At 46.9% G+C, this 19,188-nt stretch overlaps 1 protein-coding gene across 1 annotated transcript; it reads right to left on the reverse strand.

Annotated features, from left to right (window-relative positions):
* Positions 1–1,038: 1,038 nt before the first annotated feature.
* LOC146560590 (glutamate dehydrogenase, mitochondrial-like) lies at positions 1,039–14,417 on the reverse strand. Its single transcript, XM_085296003.1, has 13 exons — positions 13,572–14,417; positions 10,161–10,241; positions 10,029–10,084; positions 8,615–8,678; positions 8,330–8,424; positions 6,780–6,959; positions 5,326–5,463; positions 5,045–5,182; positions 4,273–4,353; positions 4,041–4,164; positions 3,869–3,960; positions 3,725–3,787; positions 1,039–2,936 (listed from the first exon to the last, which is right to left on the reverse strand). The coding sequence occupies exons 1-13, from the start codon at positions 13,978–13,980 to the stop codon at positions 2,817–2,819; spliced, it is 1,641 nt and encodes a 546-aa protein (XP_085152129.1). The 5' UTR covers positions 13,981–14,417; the 3' UTR covers positions 1,039–2,816.
* Between the last annotated feature and the right edge of the window lie 4,771 nt (positions 14,418–19,188).

Raw genomic sequence — 19,188 nt, forward strand, 5'->3', positions numbered from 1 at the left:
GAAGAAAAAAACAAAAAAAACTTGTTTTTTAAAAAACGAATCAAGTTAAAAACTTTACAAAAATAGTAAAAACAAATGAATGATCATAAAGAGAAAAATACAAAAACACGAAAAATATTACATATATTCTTTTACTGCTCCTATACAGCTGTGTGTGTGTGTGTGTGTGTGTGTGTGTGTGTGTACGTGATTGCACTCAGGTGTTATTACGTTCACAGCACTGTGGCATGAGCTGAGCCGGCCTGTGCAGGTCACAGTCGGAGAAGTACCCTCTTGTGTATCTATGAAATCACTGATTCGTCAGATGAGTCGTGAGCGTCATCGCTCATCAGCTCAGGCTGAGAACGGTGTGGAGGGAGGTGCACGCTGTTCCCCGCTCTCCACCTGGATCCACCAAACATGAATCCAGGTAAACGTCTCAGGTGCTTCTGCACCTGCAGCGAGTGCTGACGTCATGCTCAGCCGATGACCCATTAAGATTCTGTCTTCAGCTCGTTCATCATACCCGTGTCCATCCTTCAGATAGTTTTTGCTGTACTTCAGCAGGTAAACTTTATTTAGACAACACTGTCAGGGCCATGAACAGCAGCCAGTGATGCAACACTGCCACCTTCAGGTCAAGCTGTGAGACGCCACCTGCACGTCCACAGATGTCAGTCACAGCAGGGAGCAGAGGTCGTGCTGCGACAGCGCCCCCTGCTGGCTCCCCTGCAGCACTCCTTCGCACAGCTTACATTTTACGACTCAACGTCCTCATTTATTGACTTTTGGTGGTCAGAGTGACTCATTCTTCCTCTTCTGCATCATAAAGTTGATTTGATTTTTATTGTTTGTGTTTATCAGCATGTAAACAAACAAACGTCTGTAACGAGCCAACATGTGCACACGAGCTCACTCCAGTGTGTGACGACCAGCTCTACACATCAAACACTTTGATAACATTGTTTTCATATTAACCTGCAGGTTTGCCTTACAGCACAGGGTCCATCCAGCTTTTCAAAATGATTTGGCAACATGCAAAAACAACTGGAAACAAAACAAACTTTAGAGATTTTATTTTGACACCAATACAAATGAAACTTTTTTTTTTTTGCATTTTTTAAATGATCATTTTCCAACTCGACCTACGCCCAGATCGGACCCTGCACCTCTTTTGTTCTTAAATATAAATTGTATTTGCACTGAAACAAAACGCTGTTAGCTGGAGACTGAACAATAAAGCTTGATTTTAAAAAAACGAAACACATTCAGGCGTCACTTTGTTTGGATTTTATTTCTCTTTAACATAAAAACTCAGAGTCCACAGAAGGAACAAGTGTTTGACCCCGAGAGGCGAGGCTGCCAGGGGGCGCTGTGACGGCGAGGTCGCAGGGAACCGTCTGTGTTTGCATAGTTTGTAGTTTTCTTACAGCAGGTTTCTGATTTTTCAAACATTTCAAAGAAGAAACAACTTTTGGTTGTGGTCATTATCAGAAAATAAAAACTAAAGCTGGAATGAAACAGACGTCCTGACTGAACGGCACTTTATCGGCGCAGCAGATTTCCCCTCATTTAACAAAAACAAACTTTTGTGAAACTTCAAATTTTTGAATAAATTTTGGGGTTTTTTTTAAAGTGAAACAAACTTTCTGCAGCTAAAGATGAAATCTTCTAAATTAATCTACAGATTTCAAACAGTGAAAAATAAATATCGGCTCTTTGGTCGAGTTTTTCCTGACCTGAATGTTTTGGGTCTGGAGCTCCGGCGGCTGGACTGATGATAAGATGATGAAGTTTTCTCTGCTGTAAACGTCTGCATTCAACTGGATGTTTTTTAAAATTTCAGCGATGGCTGTAAACGAGTTATTGCTCTTAATAAAGTGACTGTGGGCAGAAGAACATTAAAGCGACAGTCCTGAGGCACGTGCGCACGGCGTCACAGTAGAAGAAGAAAAGCACGACACGGTCAGAAGTATGTGGACACCCACAACGAACTGATCTGGGATCAGTGTTTGCAGCAGCAGACGTTCCCTCCATGATACGAACCGGGCCCGTTAACGGAGCCTGAAGGAGGCGACCTACAGACTACTGTCACTCGTCCAAACAGAGTTCAGCCTCGTTTCAAGTTTTTAACCTTTCGAAAGATAGAAAAAGATTCATTTAATCCTGAAGTTATAATCTCTCACAGGTCTGATCTGTGTGTGATCTCTGTGACAGCACTGATCCAGCGTTCCCACAGAGCGCCGGCACTTTCCCCACAGTTACAGAAATGAGAAAAAGGAAATCATCTCAAGTGTGCCAACAGAAATGTCCCGCTGCACGTCTTCAGGTTTATTCAGTGATTGCACCTTTTTCTAATCATGCGTGTTAAACCGACACTTCAGCTCAGTTTGTTCATGATTCAACCCGAAAATATTAATAAAACAATAAAAATGAAAAAACAAATATTGTTTTTTCCTGAAGCTCGTTTTATGACTCGTCTACTCGAGGCTTTCGGGACCGCGACACTCCAGAGAAAGGAATCGTTTCATCTGAAAGGCTCCGCCCACATCATCTGTGGGGTGTCCACATACTTTTGGCCAGTGAGCTCAGATAATTTGTCATTTCTGTGCAGGAAGCAGCGATTCAGGTGAGCGACCGTGGCGTTAAAGCTGCCGACCGCAAGTTTCTTTGGTTTTTTAAAGTTTAAATTCAAAGAAGGACACAGACACGAGGAGGAGGAGGAGGAGGAGCGACTGCACCAAGACGAAGAATCCCAGAGAAATTCAAACACACGTGGAAACTAAACTCAGGTAGGACAGACAGACAGACGGACGGACAGGTGGATGGAGGCGGGTCTATGTGATGATGAGGCCGGCCTCGCTGTAAACCTTGAACACCTTCTCGATGGCGTTGACGTACGCCGCCGTCCGCAGGTCCAAACCCAGGTCGTACTTGTTGGCGGTTCTCATGATTTGCTGCATCGGAGAAGAGACAGGAAGTGACTCAAACACGTTTGTTTCATGAAATCAAATATTACAGACTTTTATCAGCGAGCACGCGATGCATTGATTTATCATCCATGTGTTCATCAGGGTGAGGGGTAGATTTATTCTAATAACCCTGACACTGCCTTTAAACTGTGCTGTCTCGTGTCATAAACGATCCGTCAGGAGTTCCTGGCGATGTGCTCACTTCCTTTTCCCCCCTCGGTGGGAGGAAGCGTGTAGCCGCTAACGCTGTCACGTTCAGATTTCTTCAGAAGGAAGCACGGGAGGAATATCTGTCGTTCCAAAGATTTCATTTGCTTTGACAGTTGAAATGACAAAAGTTACAGCTTCTGTTTAACTTTTGTGTCACCGTAGAAACGAACCAACAAAATCAGGTCAGGGTCACGCCCTTCGGGGAGGTGTGGTCTCTGAGGGCGCCAACTATAATAAATAAAAATACACGTACATCTGCATTTATTCTGACGTACTCTTCATAACAGTCGGGTTATGATCCAGGTGTTTGCAGATGTGAGATGTGAAAGTTTAATGTAACCTTTGGGTCGTCTGATCACCCGCGTTAAACCAAAACTGGGATCAACGGATGAAGTCGCTCATCATCATCATCATCGTGTATATTTATCTCAGTTCCACATCGACTGTGACAATAACGATTCTCTGTCATCATCTGCGTTATCGCTTATTTTGAGTCATAAACTGGTCGCGGTGACGTTGTATGACTTTCCCTTCGTGCGGCGCTGCAGGTTTGGCGTGCTTACCCGGGCAGAGCGCTCCATGGTGTAGGCCAGACCCGAGTGAACGATGTCCTTCTCAGACGCTCCCTGAAACCACAGAGTGGAGCTTACACACCTGAGGAAGAGGAGGAGACAGTACTCGAGTACTACGAGTATGTGTGTACTCACGGCGATCCGAGCCTGGAACTCAGAGGTGGGGACGACGGGGACGGAGCCGCCGTGTTTGCCGAACTTCCTCTCCAGACTCTCCTGGACCGACACTGCAGGGAGACGAGAGCGTTACTGACAACAAAGATCAGAGCGTTGGTGGGAGGCTTCCTGAGTGGATGCTCAGACTCACTCAGCAGGTGATAGTTGGAGTCTCGCTCGTATTTGAAGGTGAGTCGCCCGTAACTGACGTGGTTCAGGTTCTTCAACCACTCGAAGTAGGAAACCGTCACACCGCCAGCGTTCAGGTACATGTCCTGACCCACGAGAGGAGAAGAGAGAGGGGATAACACAGACGTCTCGTTTACTTCAGTCTGAGACTAATTAACCTTTGACAAAGGTCACGAGCGTTTGCGTCCACTGACCGGGATCACCAGGATGTTTCTCTCCAGGAAGATCTGGTCAGCTTCAGGTGTAGTCGGCCCGTTGGCTCCCTCTGCGATGATCTGAAGGTACCACAGACTCCAGGTCAGTTTACTGATGGAAACCCACAAACGGTTTCCCAGGACGGACATTTTTAGCGCTATTTATTTAGATTACTTGAATTTATCTGAAATGTTTACGGCTTCCAGCCTCTGGACCGGCACGGTTCCTCATGTGTGCATGAGACACAGCGGTATACAGGGGTGCATGTGGAGTTCCTCCATCATTGGCCCACTGGATTTTAATATAACGTTCATCTCCAGCTTTAAGGATGTTTCCCAGCAGCTGTTCCCAAACAGTCAGAAAATCCAACAACGACTATTTTTAAATCAAAAGTCTTGTTTCCTCAACTTCTGTTTGTTTCTCTTTATAATTTTCTGCTTTTTGTACTTTTTAAAGGTTTTTATTTACTTTTATTTGTAGGTTTTATTTATGTAAGGCACTTTTTTCTCTTCACATCTGAGAACATTCACTCCTTTAAATTCATACATACGCAGTATATTTATAATCTACTAAACCTTGTTTTCTGTATAAGTTTGTGGGTTTCTTCCTTCTATGAATTCTGCTTCTTGCATGAAGGATTTTGTTTTCCTGCCAGTGCCGTTATTCCCGAGAGTCAGAATAATTTGTGACTAAAGACTGAATTAAATATTGCGTGCATGAGTTATCGTCGCACGTATACGTGATGAGCTGATCTGGTAACCGTGGTGGTACCTTGGCCTTGATCTTGTGGGCGTTGCTTTTGGTCAGCTGTTTCTCACTGGCGGCGGGGATCAGGATGTCGCAGTCGGCCTCGAGGATGCTTCCTTCGTATGGCGTCGAGTCCGGGAAACCCACGATGGTCCCGTTGGCCTGGAAACGACAAACCGTTCAAACTGATGAAAACAGCAGCTGCTTCACACGAATCATAAAACAAACCAGCTGGACTGTTAGTACACTGCAGTGACACAGTACTGCCAGCAGGTGGCACACTGCTCCTGTTTCTGTGTACCCACCAGTTTGTAGTCCTCCAGCTCTTTGGGGTTGATGCCTTCGGGGTTCCAGATGCTTCCGTCCAATTCTCCGACTCCGACGCACCTCGCTCCAAAGCGGTGAAGGTAGCGCATGCTGTGAAGCCCCACGTTACCGAAGCCCTGCAGGCAGAGCAGAGGGCGCATTAACCCAAGTGTCTGCTTCACTGTCAGAAATCACACAGCGTTCTCCTGAATAGGAAACTGCACACTTTTATGTAGAGTTATTAGAAGCCGGGTCAGCCATTTGGTGGACAGACACAGCACTGGTTTTAGACTGGGCACCAGCACGGTATGGGTAGAAAAAATAAGTAACTCCGATTCTGTGACAGTCTAAAGTGGCTGCATTACTGTGGCGAGGATCCAGACACTCATCCATCTCTATCCAAGTCATTCAGGCCCTTTGAGAGAAAATGTTCCAGTGTGTTCAACCAAAGTCAGTGCCAGAAGATAAAAACAGGAAACGCGCTCACAAAACTTCAGGGAAAAGCTGATAGCTTCAGTTTGCCCTCTGACCTCACTTGGTCCTGAGGCGGTGACGTAGAGGAGCACCACCTTCAGGGGTAAACCTGGAGGTGCGTCTGTAATCTCGACTGAAGTCCTCGGCGGTTGTTCTGTGACTTTAGTGGTTGAGTTTTCGCAGCAGCAGATGTTGTGGGCACGACGTCGCTGTATCTGCTCAGGTCTGTTTTCGGTCAGCGTCGTCTCCTCGTGGTCCTTCTGCGTCTTAGTCGCTGGATGATTTGCCTTTTGAAAAAACCCAAACATCATCAGCACAGAGGACGGGCGGAGCCTCCTCCCTGCTCTCCAGCAACACTTGTGCTGAACGTCATGAAGGGCATCCTGAGGTCTCTTTGTTGCGGTCGCCTGTTGATTAAATGAAAACATGCAGCTGGACATGAGTCACCTGAGGAGGGAAGGATGGAAGAAGTGACGAGGAGGAAGAAAAGTTTTTCTCATTTGTTCTTCATAAATGGATCCAGACCGAGCCGTCTGCTCTCACACTGTAAATAAAAGATGGACAGGGACAGCTGGAGATCCTGTTACTCCTCCTCGATGTCCCCGTCTGAGGTGCAGTTGCTGCAGTGTGATGTAAATTATCCACAGCCGAGTCAGTGTGGTCAGAGCAGGCAGCTACATGCACATCTGCACGTTGCCTCATGCTCGCCGTCTGATGATGAGAGTTACATCACTCGGACCCGAACGGATGAGGAAACGTCACTTAGGCTTAATCTGCTCATCATTTATAACATGAGCAACCCTTCTTCACATCGGCCCACTCCCGCTGACGTCCCTCAGCTCTTCTGTGAGAACTTTACACGGAGGTTTCGGGCTCGTGGTCATCGTGCTGCGTTCACTGTTCATCCTGCTTTTAAACGAAGTGTGAGAAACTCGTCAGAACGTTGCAGACGTTCTGTTGTGACGACGGCGGAGCATACCTGGATGACGAAGGTCTTGTCCTGGAACCCGGGGTACATCCCGAGCTGGCTCATGTATGACGCCTCGTTGATGAAGTTCTCGATGCCGTGGAAGACTCCCCGGCCGGTGGCGGAGATGCGGCCGTGAATTCCTCCCTGACTGATGGGCTTCCCGGTGACGCAGGCGTGGGCGTTGATGTCCTGAACATGGACGACACGCCGAGGTCAAAGACAAAAACAACAGCCTAATTCTGAAATAACACATGAAATGCTCTCGTGACCGTTTTTACAAATACGTTTATACGACCCACGTATACCGTTTATACGTGGGTCGTATAAACGGTATACGGTAGAAACGATATAAATCTGGCCACCGGTAGAGATTTTGACTATACAGCTCTACCACGATAGCGCATGTTGATGGTGTCATCAAGCTGCGCCTGTTTCTGCTTGAAAGCATGGCAGCGGCTGCAGCAATAACATCTGCAAATTATGGCGGCGACAGTAAAAGCAAAGAGACGAAGCACTTTTGAAATATGGGGAAAGCCAAAAACTGCGCTTCCTTCACTTCCCTATCATTGATTCACTAATGCTGAATTCTCTCGCAGCTGCTCTGTTCCCATGCAGCAGTATATGAATGACTAACCTCGTACTGTGGATGGATTATCTCAGTTGTTCTCCTGACTGAAGTTTGGTCCGTTTACAGCATCCTGCCATGCGATTACATTTGTCTCTAACCATGAGGAACCGTCACGTTAACTTTTATCGAATGGAAAAAAAGTTAGCTTCATCCTCCAGCTTCTCTGTGTTTATGCTAACATAGCTGTGTCGCTAGCGATCACGTAGCACATCATTATATACCAGCTAGCCCAACTTCAGTAACCCTACAAAGGTCACTGCTGTTTAGTTTCCTGTCTTCATTTATGTTGCAAGTGATAGCAGAGCTGTACGTTTGAATTTTTCAGAAATCTCTCAGTCAGAACATGCTATATCATGCTTAGGTAACTAGCGAGCTAACTCCCTGCTAACTTCTAACTCCGTTAAATGTAATAACTTTTGTTTTCATGGATGCCTGGATGCTAAACTTCATTGTTACACCTGGTAAAGCAGCAACGCTGATCGTTTTATTAAAGATGAAAGAATTTAGACAGTTTTTAACTCTCAGTGTTCGTTTGACTTTGGGACCTGAATCTGACAGAGTTTAGGACCCAGATTACTCCGCGAGGCTCCTGACTACGGCAGCCGGCTTCGTAGCTTATCAAAGTCGGACTAAAACATTTTTGACAGTTTGCTGAGCGCCGTGTAGCACAGAAAATCTGTTCGAGGTCAGTAAGCACAACCAGAATTCATACATGAGGCACACTGTTGACTTTTGAGAAAATTAAAGGATTTTAAGTCCTTATAGTGTGGGAAATACGTTATAAAGAAGAACAGACTATATCGTGATATATATCGTTACCGCACATGATTCAAATTATACCGCGATATGGATTTTAGGCCATATCGCCCAGCCCTAATGTGTAATCATACGCATTTGGACGTCACGTCTTTTTTGCTGGGTCAGTACTCACATTGTGTCCCATGACGGTGGCGAAGGTGTCGGCGATCCAGGACATCTCGCGCTCCCCGGTGCTCATATCCGGAGCAGGAACGTCGATGCCGGGCCCTGCAAGAGCACATCGGTTCAGGGAGGACGCGAAGTGAAAATTAGCCCACGTCAGCTGACTCTGTCTGAACTTCCTGTCAGTAAGATTTAAGCCACTTGCAAGCCACTCTGCAGCCCACCTCCTGCTCTAAGAGCCGCACCACCTTCAGTGGAGCTGACAGGTGTGACATCGCTGTGTGACATCACTCACCGATGAAGCCCTTCTTGGCGAGCTCGATGGTAAACCTTCGGGTTATCTTCTCCAGCTCGTTGTCCTGAAAACACAATTTAAAAAAATACACATATTTTTATTTTGATGCATTTCACCTTTCAGCGGTGCTGGCTGGAGTACACACCCCAGTCTGACCCCCATTAAACACAGCAGGCACTTTTATAGGACAGCACGAGTGCACGCCCACATTTGTCTGGTCTGTGTCTGACGAGGGAAACCAAAGAGCAGCAACTGGGAACATGAAGGAAAGTCCCCACTACCACAAGCTACGTGTTGCAGTGTGATCAAAGGGAAATGCTTGGCGTGATTCTTGTGATCCTCCACTTTATTTTTCCATTGTGGCATTTTGTAGGCGGTCCCTGAGCGCTGTGGTCACGACGGGTTTGAGTGAAAATGAGCTCTCTGCGTTAATGACCCGAGGAAGCTTCTGCTGATGTTCTGATATGGTTCCTCACGGGTTTGTCATAATTGGTCGTCACCGCGAGTGGCAGTTTTAAACCAGACACAGGATCCGTGTCTCCAGGGGGGGTTAACCAGCAACCTTCAGGCGAACAACAGCATAAACCACGACATTAAGAGGCCCTCAGGCATCTCTGGAGTTTATTTCTTATGTAACCATGAAAGTGAAGCGATGCAAACATCCGTATGTTACAGTAAATATGGCGTCCTGTAACTGCGCTTTCATTTTTATTTAAACGATCATTCTGTCTTTACACAAAGGAGAAAACACGATAATCAAGCAAAACGAACTCGTGTGATTTTTCTTGTGGTATAAATCAAACGCAATCAAAGTCTGACCTAGCGCTCGGCAGGACAAGAACAGCTCTACTTTTAACATTTCATCATGTCTGTCCGTCCATTTCCTGTATTTCTCTCATATCAAGAGGTCAGAGGTCAGCAGTCCTCCCAGTTATGCTCGTGTCAGCTGATCGAAGTTTTCCAGCAGAGAAAGCAGCAAAGAGCGAAGGTCGAGCAAACATTTAGAGAGGGAGGGGGTGGCAGAGGGCCCTGACATCAATGTGGGGAGAAAGTCACGAGTCATCACGTTTCAGAGTGAATCCTGGCGTCTCTCTGCCAGCTGATGGCTCAGCGTTTCCGCTCAGGTCGGAACGTTTACTGTAAAACAGCAGGCAGCTGCTCCGGGTTCTCCATCTACAGCCGTGGAACCATTACAAACAACAAGCTGATGAGCGGGGCCGACTGCAGCATCGTGGGAAAGAACACTTGCACACTCGCGCTTCGTTCACTTACCCACAAGGCATTAGGTTTCCATGGCAACACAATCGCCCCAATAATCCTATTTCCAGTTTAGTTCGAGGCCGAGCGCTGATCAAGAAATAAAACCACAAGGATCACCGAGGAGGGCCGGCCGGCGTGGAAGCGTCGCACTTACCGAGTACTTCTTCGGGTTGATCTTCACGCCGGCTTTGGCTCCACCAAAAGGCACATCTGGAAACAAAGTCACTTTAGTTCACAAGACAACACAGCAGAGGGCGACGGGGTGCTGGGTTCAGTGTGTCCTCACCTACGACGGCACATTTGTAGGTCATCAGCGAGGCCAGAGCTTTCACCTCGTCCACAGACACCTCTGTGCTGTAACGGATACCTGCAACAGACACACGCCGTTATTTCACGAGACTTTCAATGGTTAAAGTTCACCATCTGTGCCAGCCCACCTGCACTACCTGCTTTGGCCACCAGGAGGCCTCTGCCCATATTTGGGTAACGTTCCGTCCATAATGGAAGTGTGTTTGAGCTTTAAGGTGGACGTGCAGCTATGTGAACATTTATAAAGGTGGCCTGAGCCGCTGAGGCGAGCGCTCAGAAAGTGGAGGGAGGTCAGCGTGGAAGTGGGCCAGCAGCTCTCACGCATCACTGCAAACACAGGCTGCAGGGACAAAATGGCTGCGCTCGGAGGCGAGTGGGAAGGAAAACAAAAACACATGGAGGCAGGTTGAAATGTGAAAGCAGCGGCGGGAGGAAGTGACAACATGATGGATGAGGAGACAAAAGCAGAGAAGGAAGACGGAGAAATGCAGAAGTGAGAAGGACGGCGTGGAGGAGGAAGCAGAGAAACTCGGTGTGACTCAGGGCGGGTGTGGCCACCTCGCCTCAGACACACGCTGCTTTATAGGAAAACCACCACACCCTCCACCTGCTCCACCACGTCTCTTTATTCGCACACAACACTGGATGTGATGAGTAAAAGCTGTAAGCTGGACTCGCTGAAGGACCTGCAGACACACAGCTGACGACACAGCAGCAGACAAGAGTCACGGGAAAGACCGCTGTGACCAAACCATCAGCACACCACAACTCCCAGTCTACTGAGTAAAACACGTCTGTGGCTCGTACAGCGCCTCTTCTTACCGTCAGCAAAGCTCTTTGGGACAAACAAATGCCAATAAATAGAAATAAAACCAACCCTCTGTCATCCCAGCAATCAACTCCAACTGCAGACTGTATATCAAAGATGGACAATGCCATCATAAAGGCCACTGTGGAGTGGAGTCACCAGCGAATGACGGGTGAACAGGAATAAAAAGCCTTTTGTGGCCTCTTAATGGAGCCCTGTATTCCCCCTCAATCACTGATGAGCAGGAGTCAATTACATATAAGATTAATAACCCAAAGCTCATATACAATGGGGCGATCGTGGCTCAAGAGTTGGCAGCTCGTCTTGTAATCGGAAGGTTGCCGGTTCGAGCCCCGGCTCGGACAGTCTTGCTCGTTGTGTCCTTGGGCAAGACACTTCACCTAACGCCTACTGGTGATGGTCAGAGGGGCCGATGGTGCGATATGGCAGCCTCGCTTCTGTCAGTCTGCCCCAGGGCAGCTGTGGCTACAACTGTAGCTGCCTCCACCAGTGTGTGGATGTGAGAGTGACTGAATAGAGGCATTGTGAAGCACTTTGAGGGCCTCGAAAAGCGCTATATAAATGCAATCCATCATTATTATTATTACAAATATCATTAATGCAATAATACTAATGACATCAGGTTAAACAGTCTGTGAGGAGCGTTTGCAGCATCTTGTTGAATCGAGAAGACTTGAATATTAGCAAGATGTGCATAATAAAGTGTCCGGAGACTGTATGTTCATCACGTCCATCATGTGAGTGAATTTGAAACATTATAAGTTTAACTGATTAAATTGTGTGCCGAAGCAGCAGACGTGAATAAATCCTGAGTAATTAATCTGACCGGCTCTGTGATTTCAGAGCGAAGCAGCATCATGTGATCGTTCAGGTTCCTGCGAGTCTTCGGGGAGCTGCGGGAACTCTGAGGACAGTTAAAGGTGGAGGGGTCCATGACGACAGCTGAGGCGGGTGTGAAAAAGCTCTGAGCTGATTGGACAGCTCAGGTCTCTGTTTGTTTGGTGGTTCAGGTCACATGAACGCATTAAACAGGCTCTCTGTGTTCTCATAAACCGTCTAACTACAATCTACCTGAGGGGAACATTTCCTAATAATCGCTTCCCTCCTTTCTATGAACTTCTGTCCAAGCTCCGCCCCCCTGGAGGCCGCTGACGGCTTGCGGTCGTTTACTCAGCTGGATTTTTTCCAGGAAACCTTCACTGGGCGGCTCGAGGCTCAAACTGGCACCAATTTGTCAGCAGAAACATGAGCCGAGTAAACCTGTAATAGCAGGAAAAGCTCAGGTCTGTGTGTGACCGGAGCCAGCAGGCACGGCCTCACAGTGGAAACCCCAGTAAAACCAGCGTTTCCACTGTGAGGCTGGGGTGTGAGCTCAGAGCAGGACAGTTTCTGTCCAGCACACAGGAGGAAACTGGTCATCAGAGACAGTGTGTGGGTGGATTAAGGTGCAGCTCAGGCAATAACCTGACACCCCGTCAGCGTCATGAGCTGACATGTTAAAGAGTGAGTGCGGCTCAGGCTGAGTTGTGTCACAGCAAGTCTGCGTTCAAAGTCACTCAAAGCAGCTTCGAATCCTCTGCTGCACCATCGTATCTGTTCAAGTCTCCAAACGTGGTCTTTCGTGCTCCGAATAAACCGAGCATTTCGTTCACGACACCTCCACCTGTCGGACCACTGTGACCCCCGTCTCCACATGTACTGCAGAGTCTGAACCTCGGACCAAACAGAGTGATGGCACAGAGCTCAGAACAAAAACACGGCACCCTGAGCTCGAACCGGACTGACAACATTCCTGCCTCAGGCGGAAACGTCAGCACCAGGAGACAACGCTCCTTTCAGCATGTACATACACGTCACACACACAGATCCTGTCCAGCAGCTTTTGCAGTCAGAACTGTGATCTGCAGCAGGCAGTGGACCCGCTACAGGCCAGAACAGAAGCCTCCAGCAGGGTGCGGGGCCACATCCCACAGGGGTCATGGCTCAGCAAGCCCCAGACACGCACACACATGCAGCATTCACGCCTCACTCTCGCCCACCCCAGCTCTTATACTACAGCTCTTTTACAGTGCAATATTTGCATTATTGTTCATTGCCGTTTGCTTGACGTCGTTATTGGTTTAACCGAGCTATCTTTGAACCTTTACCTCAACCGTCTGATGTTATTAAAGCTGTGTTTCAGGTTCACACAGGAAATCCCTGCTTTGGGGATGAATGCACATTAATTAGTGAGAGGAGAGTAAAATCCTAAAGTGGCTGTCTCACTGGACGAAAGCTTCCTCGGGCTGGTGTGAATAACATTTCCTGCACATCTGATTTTAGTTTCTTTGCGCATGCACAATGTGGTTTTAGTTGGTTAAAAGACGGGAGTCTAGTTTTAAATCACAGTAAAAGCACAAAAATCTAGTCTGTCTGAATCAGGCTGCTTTCAAACCCTTTACACTCATTTTTCATGTGGGTTCAAATCGTGTCACGCCGGCTCTGCGCGAACGTCGCTTCACGTTGTTCAGTGAAACTTTTTTCAGCGGTGCTAACAGGCGCCGGGCGCGGGAGACTCACCTCCCTTGCAGGGCGTCCGGTGCTGGCTGTGCTGAGCCCGGTAGCCCTCGATCACCTCCCACTCCCCGCTGTCTCTCTTGATGGGGAAGCTGACGCTCAGGACGTGGTTGCACGGCTTGATGATCCGCAGGATCCCGCGGACCCGGCTCCTCTTCTGCTCGGCAGTCTCTCGAGTCTTCAGGTCTTCCACCAGCTTGTCCTCCACGATAGCGGCGCCCTTATCGAAGAAGCCCTCTACCATAGTGAAGAAGTTCGGGTCGTCGGCCGGATCTACGGCCTGGCTGTAGCCGCGGTGCCGCAGCAGGGACGCGGACGCCGGCAGAACAGAGTCAGCAGCGGCGGCGGGGTACCCCGAGGCCAGGACGCCGCCCGCTCCCCGGGTGAGTAGCTCTCCGAAGTACCGGTACATTTTCACGGTTTGTAGAAGTTCGCTGTCCCAGGGAGGTGAGACGAGACCGCGGGGAAGACGAGGAAATGGAGCCGCGTAAACACAGAGCTGTACCGCAGCAGCGGCTCCTCCTTCCCGCCGCCCCTTCCTGTCAAGCTACACCGCCGCGTGCGGCGCCGGGCAAGACGTGCGGCTCAATTTCATACACAAAAACCCGCACGAGACTGTAACGGCAGCACCGGGGAGGCACGTAGCTTAGCTTATCGTTAGCTTTTGGCAACACCCGGAAAAGTCGTTAAAACTGAACAACTTATTAAATAAAGTGCAGAGAAGCACACGGAGAGGACCAAATACCGCTCTAAAACGGAAGCATCCACCCAAAAATGGACGTTTTGATGGTATTTAACACGTTTAGAGTTAATGTGTGGCGGTTTAAGCTAGCATCGCCACAGTTTTGCATATCCGGTCGTCTGGACTCAACTTTCCAAATAAAAGCCCAACGTTCACTGCAGATTTTCAGCCATTTTCTCCTGATACAGTGGTCCCTCGTTTATCGCGGGTGTTACGTTCCAAAAATAACCCGCGAAGTAGCCAACTTTATTTTTCTAAATTATTATAGGTGTTTTAAGGCTGTAAAACCCCTCACTACAAGCTTTGTACACTTTTCTCAGATACACGTGAACTTTTTCACACTTTGTCCTCTTGTTTAAACACTCAAACTTCAAAACTTCATAGAAAAAAAGTCCAGTATTATAGAATGAAACCAAAGGCACCCGCGGTTGCCTTTGAGGGTGCAAAACGACATTGTTTGTGTTTGTTGGGGAGAAAACTTAAAAACACACAGTCCAGCACTTCAGAGTTACACTGTAGGATCGAAGATTTATATACATTTGACAAGCTGAACGCATTGTGTACTGTACAGGAGACAGGGATTGATTGACAGTGGTCTACAGTCGATCAGGACGCAGAACACAATGCGCTGTAAAAAACAAAAACAAAAAACCCAGCATGCAAAATTGCACAAAAAACGTATGTGAAAGTGCAGAAGTACGAGCAGTACATTCAGTCCAGCGCTCCCCAACATAGGGGTCAGGCTCCTGCTAAAGGTCGCCAGCTAAATCTGTTGGGTCGTCACACTTTTTCTGTTCAGATTTTCTGACCTTTCTGCAGCTCACAGACACTTCTTTGAAAACAAGTCCAGAGTAGAAATGTCTGCGTTTTACTCTAACTTCAGTTTGAGCATCGATTTAAAAAATATCGAAGAGAAATTAAAGCAAAATCCACAGAACCAAAACGGTGAAAAGTGAAAGTGATGGATGTTTGCATGTGGCCAACAGGTCACTCACGAACTTTTTGTTCACGAGCTCAGGTTTGACCGTGTCTACACGCTCACTTGCGCAATTGTGCGCTCTGCTGAGAAGGTGATTGGCTGCAGACTCCCATCTCTGCAGGACCTGTACACCTCCAGGACACTGGGGCGTGCAGCTCGGATCTCAGCTGACCCTTCTCACCCTGGACACAGTCTGTTTGACCTGCTCCCCTCAGGCAGGAGGCTCCGGTCCATTCGCACCAGAACCTCTCGCCATAAGAACAGTTTCTTCCCCTCTGCTGTTGGACACATGAACAATAACCATATGACTGTCCCCACCACTAACACATGACCCTACGCTGTGTCACTGCATCATTCCATGTTTGGCACTGATCACCACCTGCACTCATGTATATATCATGTATATATCTATCTATTTAGCACTTTTAATTTTTAACTTTTAATTCTTATTTTTATTTTCATGTCTATTTAAGCGTAATTTATGGCAGTATGTCTGCACTGAAGCACCGCAGCAATTTCCTAATGTTGTAAACCCGCTCAACATTTGGCAATAAAACCCTTTCTGATTCTGATTCTGACTTTACACTTGAAGGAAACGGTTTCCAAGGCCTAATCCGTGGATCGACTTCCTTCGAGGCGTGGACGTCTATCAGCAGAGAATGTCCCTTAGTCTGTAACACAGTCAAATATATTCTCAAGTAATATTCAAGCATGCCATTCAGCGTGTTAGTACGAGCTCGGGAGCAGCTTGGGAGAACAAGAAAACAGAGACTGCTTTAGATTGTCTTCCCAAATTGACTCAACTTTATTCACAAGTACAACAGTTTATATAGAGGGTAAAATTCACGAGACAGCAGATTATTAGTTTAAACCAGTACAGACCAAGATAAGGCAGCGTCTTCCTGCCCATGGGTGAAGAAGCATCCTTTGTGTAGTTTATTAGTTCAGCTACAATTGTGATTATCTCAGCGACATATTTTCAAGGCACAAAACAAAGAGTTCTTTCATTAGTGAAATCTGAAACAAACCATTTGGCCTTCAACAGGCGTCTAAAAGATTAAGAAACTAATGTAGCTGAGGGAGTGATCTCTGTGGTATTTCAACCTTGTACCAGCCTGTGATTCTCACACATCAATTCTTGGGTCAAAGAGAAAAATAACTAAAACAAAGGGGCCTTATTGAATGACAGAGTTTTCCTGCATAATGTCACTATAAAACAATATCCAGTAAATGCTCCCATGGTACTAAAATACCTAACAACACTGTTCTTACTTCTTTAGTGATGCGCTGATGTCAGCATGTCACAGACTTATTCATACAGCTGGCCAATCAGGAAACAGTGGGGTGTAGGGAAGCGGACCTGAAGTAGACGGGCGCTAACACATTTAGAAAGGGCTGAATATCACAAAGACTGTACATAAAAGACGGACTCCTATTTTTAAAGCATTTTACACTCCATTTGTGTCCTGTTGTTGATGTTTTTATTTGTTCTTTTGCTACCATGATATTGTCCATAGCAACACTAACTTCATAGCTGATGTTGTGCTCAGGGGAAGTTTTTTTTTTTTTAAATACTCATTGTTTGTTAAATAAAGTTTATATACAACATACGAATGGATGAAGTATACAAAACAACAGAACATGAACACACAAAGCCAGGGGTAAAAGAAAAAAGTAACAATTATAAGAATACATGCAAAAATTCACATACATATCACCATGAAACCCAAGACTGTGTAAACACAACATTTACACGATAAGTAAATATTGTCAGTGCAGATTCCTCAGTTTACAAAAACATTGTCTGAAGATGATTTTACAGTGTTAGGGACAAACCCCAGCACTCAGATGCTATCAGCCAATCAGATACTGGCTCATCATATATTTGTTCCCTCATTTTTCTACTGCTGGTTAGGATGTAATGTATGGCGTTATTTTAGTGCCTCTATTCTGAGCACACACTTCTGAGCACTAGTGCAAACATGTGATGTCTTGATACATCGAGCAGATATTTGAAGTTTGCACAGCACCATTCTCACCTGAAAATATCTTAAAAGTTTGGGTCTCGCAACTGTCTCGTTTGGGTTTTGGACGAATTGCATTCTGGGATATTTGCCTGGGTTTGGCTACAGTAGCTAGCGAGCTGATTGGAGACCAAAACAGCCAATCAGAATTTTTGCATCCAAGTCTGTGTGTCTCGTGTGAGAATGCGAAATGCAACGAACACGATGATGCTTAGACTATGTTGCCCCCTGCTGGACATCAGAGAGAATGCAGGTTTAAACCACTCAGAAGGTCAGAGAGGGAGCACGCTCAGCTTTGCTTTCACTCGCTGAAAGAGCAGGCTTACAGTACCTGAGTGACCTGGAGGGAGGACGGGGAGAACCTCTATGGAGAGATCGAGGTCCGGAGCGAGAAATGGTGGAAGCTTCAGTCAAAGGTGGACATGGAAGACGCTTTGATGGAAATGCTGTTTGAAGAGTTTGCTCCATGACTCATCCATGATTTCTAAAGAAAACGCTGCAGCTGGAGGTCAGACAGAGGAGCGTTAAGAATGACGTCCCAACGTTTTAAAGGTTAGAAGTGGAACCTCACAGGACAAAGTGTCTCAGGCGCTTTACAGTGGGCTGAGCAATGAGGTCAAACAGCTGGAGGAGTTGGACGTTCAAATCCAGGAGCAGCACAGATCTCTGAGCGCAGGAGGAAGGAGAAACATGAGCGAAAAGATGATCGACGAGATCTCCAAGAAGCTCAGTGTCCAGCTGCAGGGTGAAACCCCAGAAGAAGAAACGCTGGAGGACCAAAACAAAGTGCAGGAACATCAGTCACTGAAGGACGAAGAGAACACCGATACCTGCTCCCAGGAAGTCTGGAAATACCGTGTGATGAAGAGGAGATTGTACGAGCTCCGAGTGATGCGATCCTACGGGAGGAGCGTGAGTCTGCAGGTAAACCAGACACAGGAAGAGACGCCAGCAGGCCGCTGCCAGGAAAATGCTGTCGGCCATGTTTGGCTTCAACTGCTAACTGAGCAAATAAAAAAGAACGTCATTAAAAATGGCTTTATTATGAAAGTGCATTTCCTGTCTGTGTTTTCTCCAGTTCCAGGCCAGAGTGAAATTCTAGGATTTGAATTGGATGTTGCTGATTGGCAGGTATCTGCAGTCTGAGCACTTCACCGTTTTCTGTTGTGTGAATCAGAAAATGAACGTGAAGTCGTTACGGTTACTCGGTGTGGAGGAGTGGCTGAGGCGTCAGGTGCTGCAGGTGCTGAGGTGTGCTCACCTTTGACCCCGATGCTAAAACAGAAGCTGTCGGCCTGGATTCAAAGTGATTTTAGTGCTTTTGAAGGCTGCGGGTCTAAAACGTGTCTGCGCCTCTGTAAACCCTCACCGATGGGCGACCCTCCCCCGGCGTCTCGCGCTCTGATTGGTGGAGCTGCTGGAGGGCTGTTTACGGCCCTGTTATCGTTCCCAGCTGTGAAACACATCATCAGTCTTCACTTCTGCGTTTCTGCTCGGTCATTGTTGTGTAACTTGTTATTGAGTTTGGCTGAGAGATGTTTCAGTTCTAACGAAGCTTCGGATTCTCTGACGTCTGAAAAGCGCAGACGTCCTGGCTTCCTGTCAGAGTCCAGACTTTCTGCAGGTCTCAGAAGATAAAAATCTTTGGTCTCACAGTCTGAGACTCACAGATGGGTCATTTAATCAATATTTTGTTGGTAAAACTTATTTATTATTATTTACTTTTTTGTGCTGGGCTTCTGTCTGCATTAAGCTGATTTAGCTCCAGAATAAAGTGCATCATTTTACATTTTCTTTAGATTAAGAGAATTAAACATTTTTATCATTAAATATCTTCTTTTAGCCCAAATAAATACTGACTTCATGAGAGAGGAA

The sequence above is a fragment of the Mchenga conophoros genome, linkage group LG13 (assembly GCF_057382185.1).
Source record: "Mchenga conophoros isolate Kocher_MC1m ecotype Shallow Benthic linkage group LG13, M_conophoros_male_GT1.1, whole genome shotgun sequence".
Taxonomy (NCBI): domain Eukaryota; kingdom Metazoa; phylum Chordata; class Actinopteri; order Cichliformes; family Cichlidae; genus Mchenga; species Mchenga conophoros.

Excerpts from the sequence above, each read along its gene's own strand:
- LOC146560590 (XM_085296003.1), bottom strand. The coding sequence starts at position 13,980 with ATGTACCGGTACTTCGGAGAGCTACTCACCCGGGGAGCGGGCGGCGTC. Across the intron at positions 6,960-8,329 it reads CCACCGTCATGGGACACAAT|GACATCAACGCCCACGCCTG; the intron begins GTGAGTACTGAC and ends GTCCATGTTCAG. Across the intron at positions 2,937-3,724 it reads CCATGGAGCGCTCTGCCCGG|CAAATCATGAGAACCGCCAA; the intron begins GTAAGCACGCCA and ends TCTCCGATGCAG.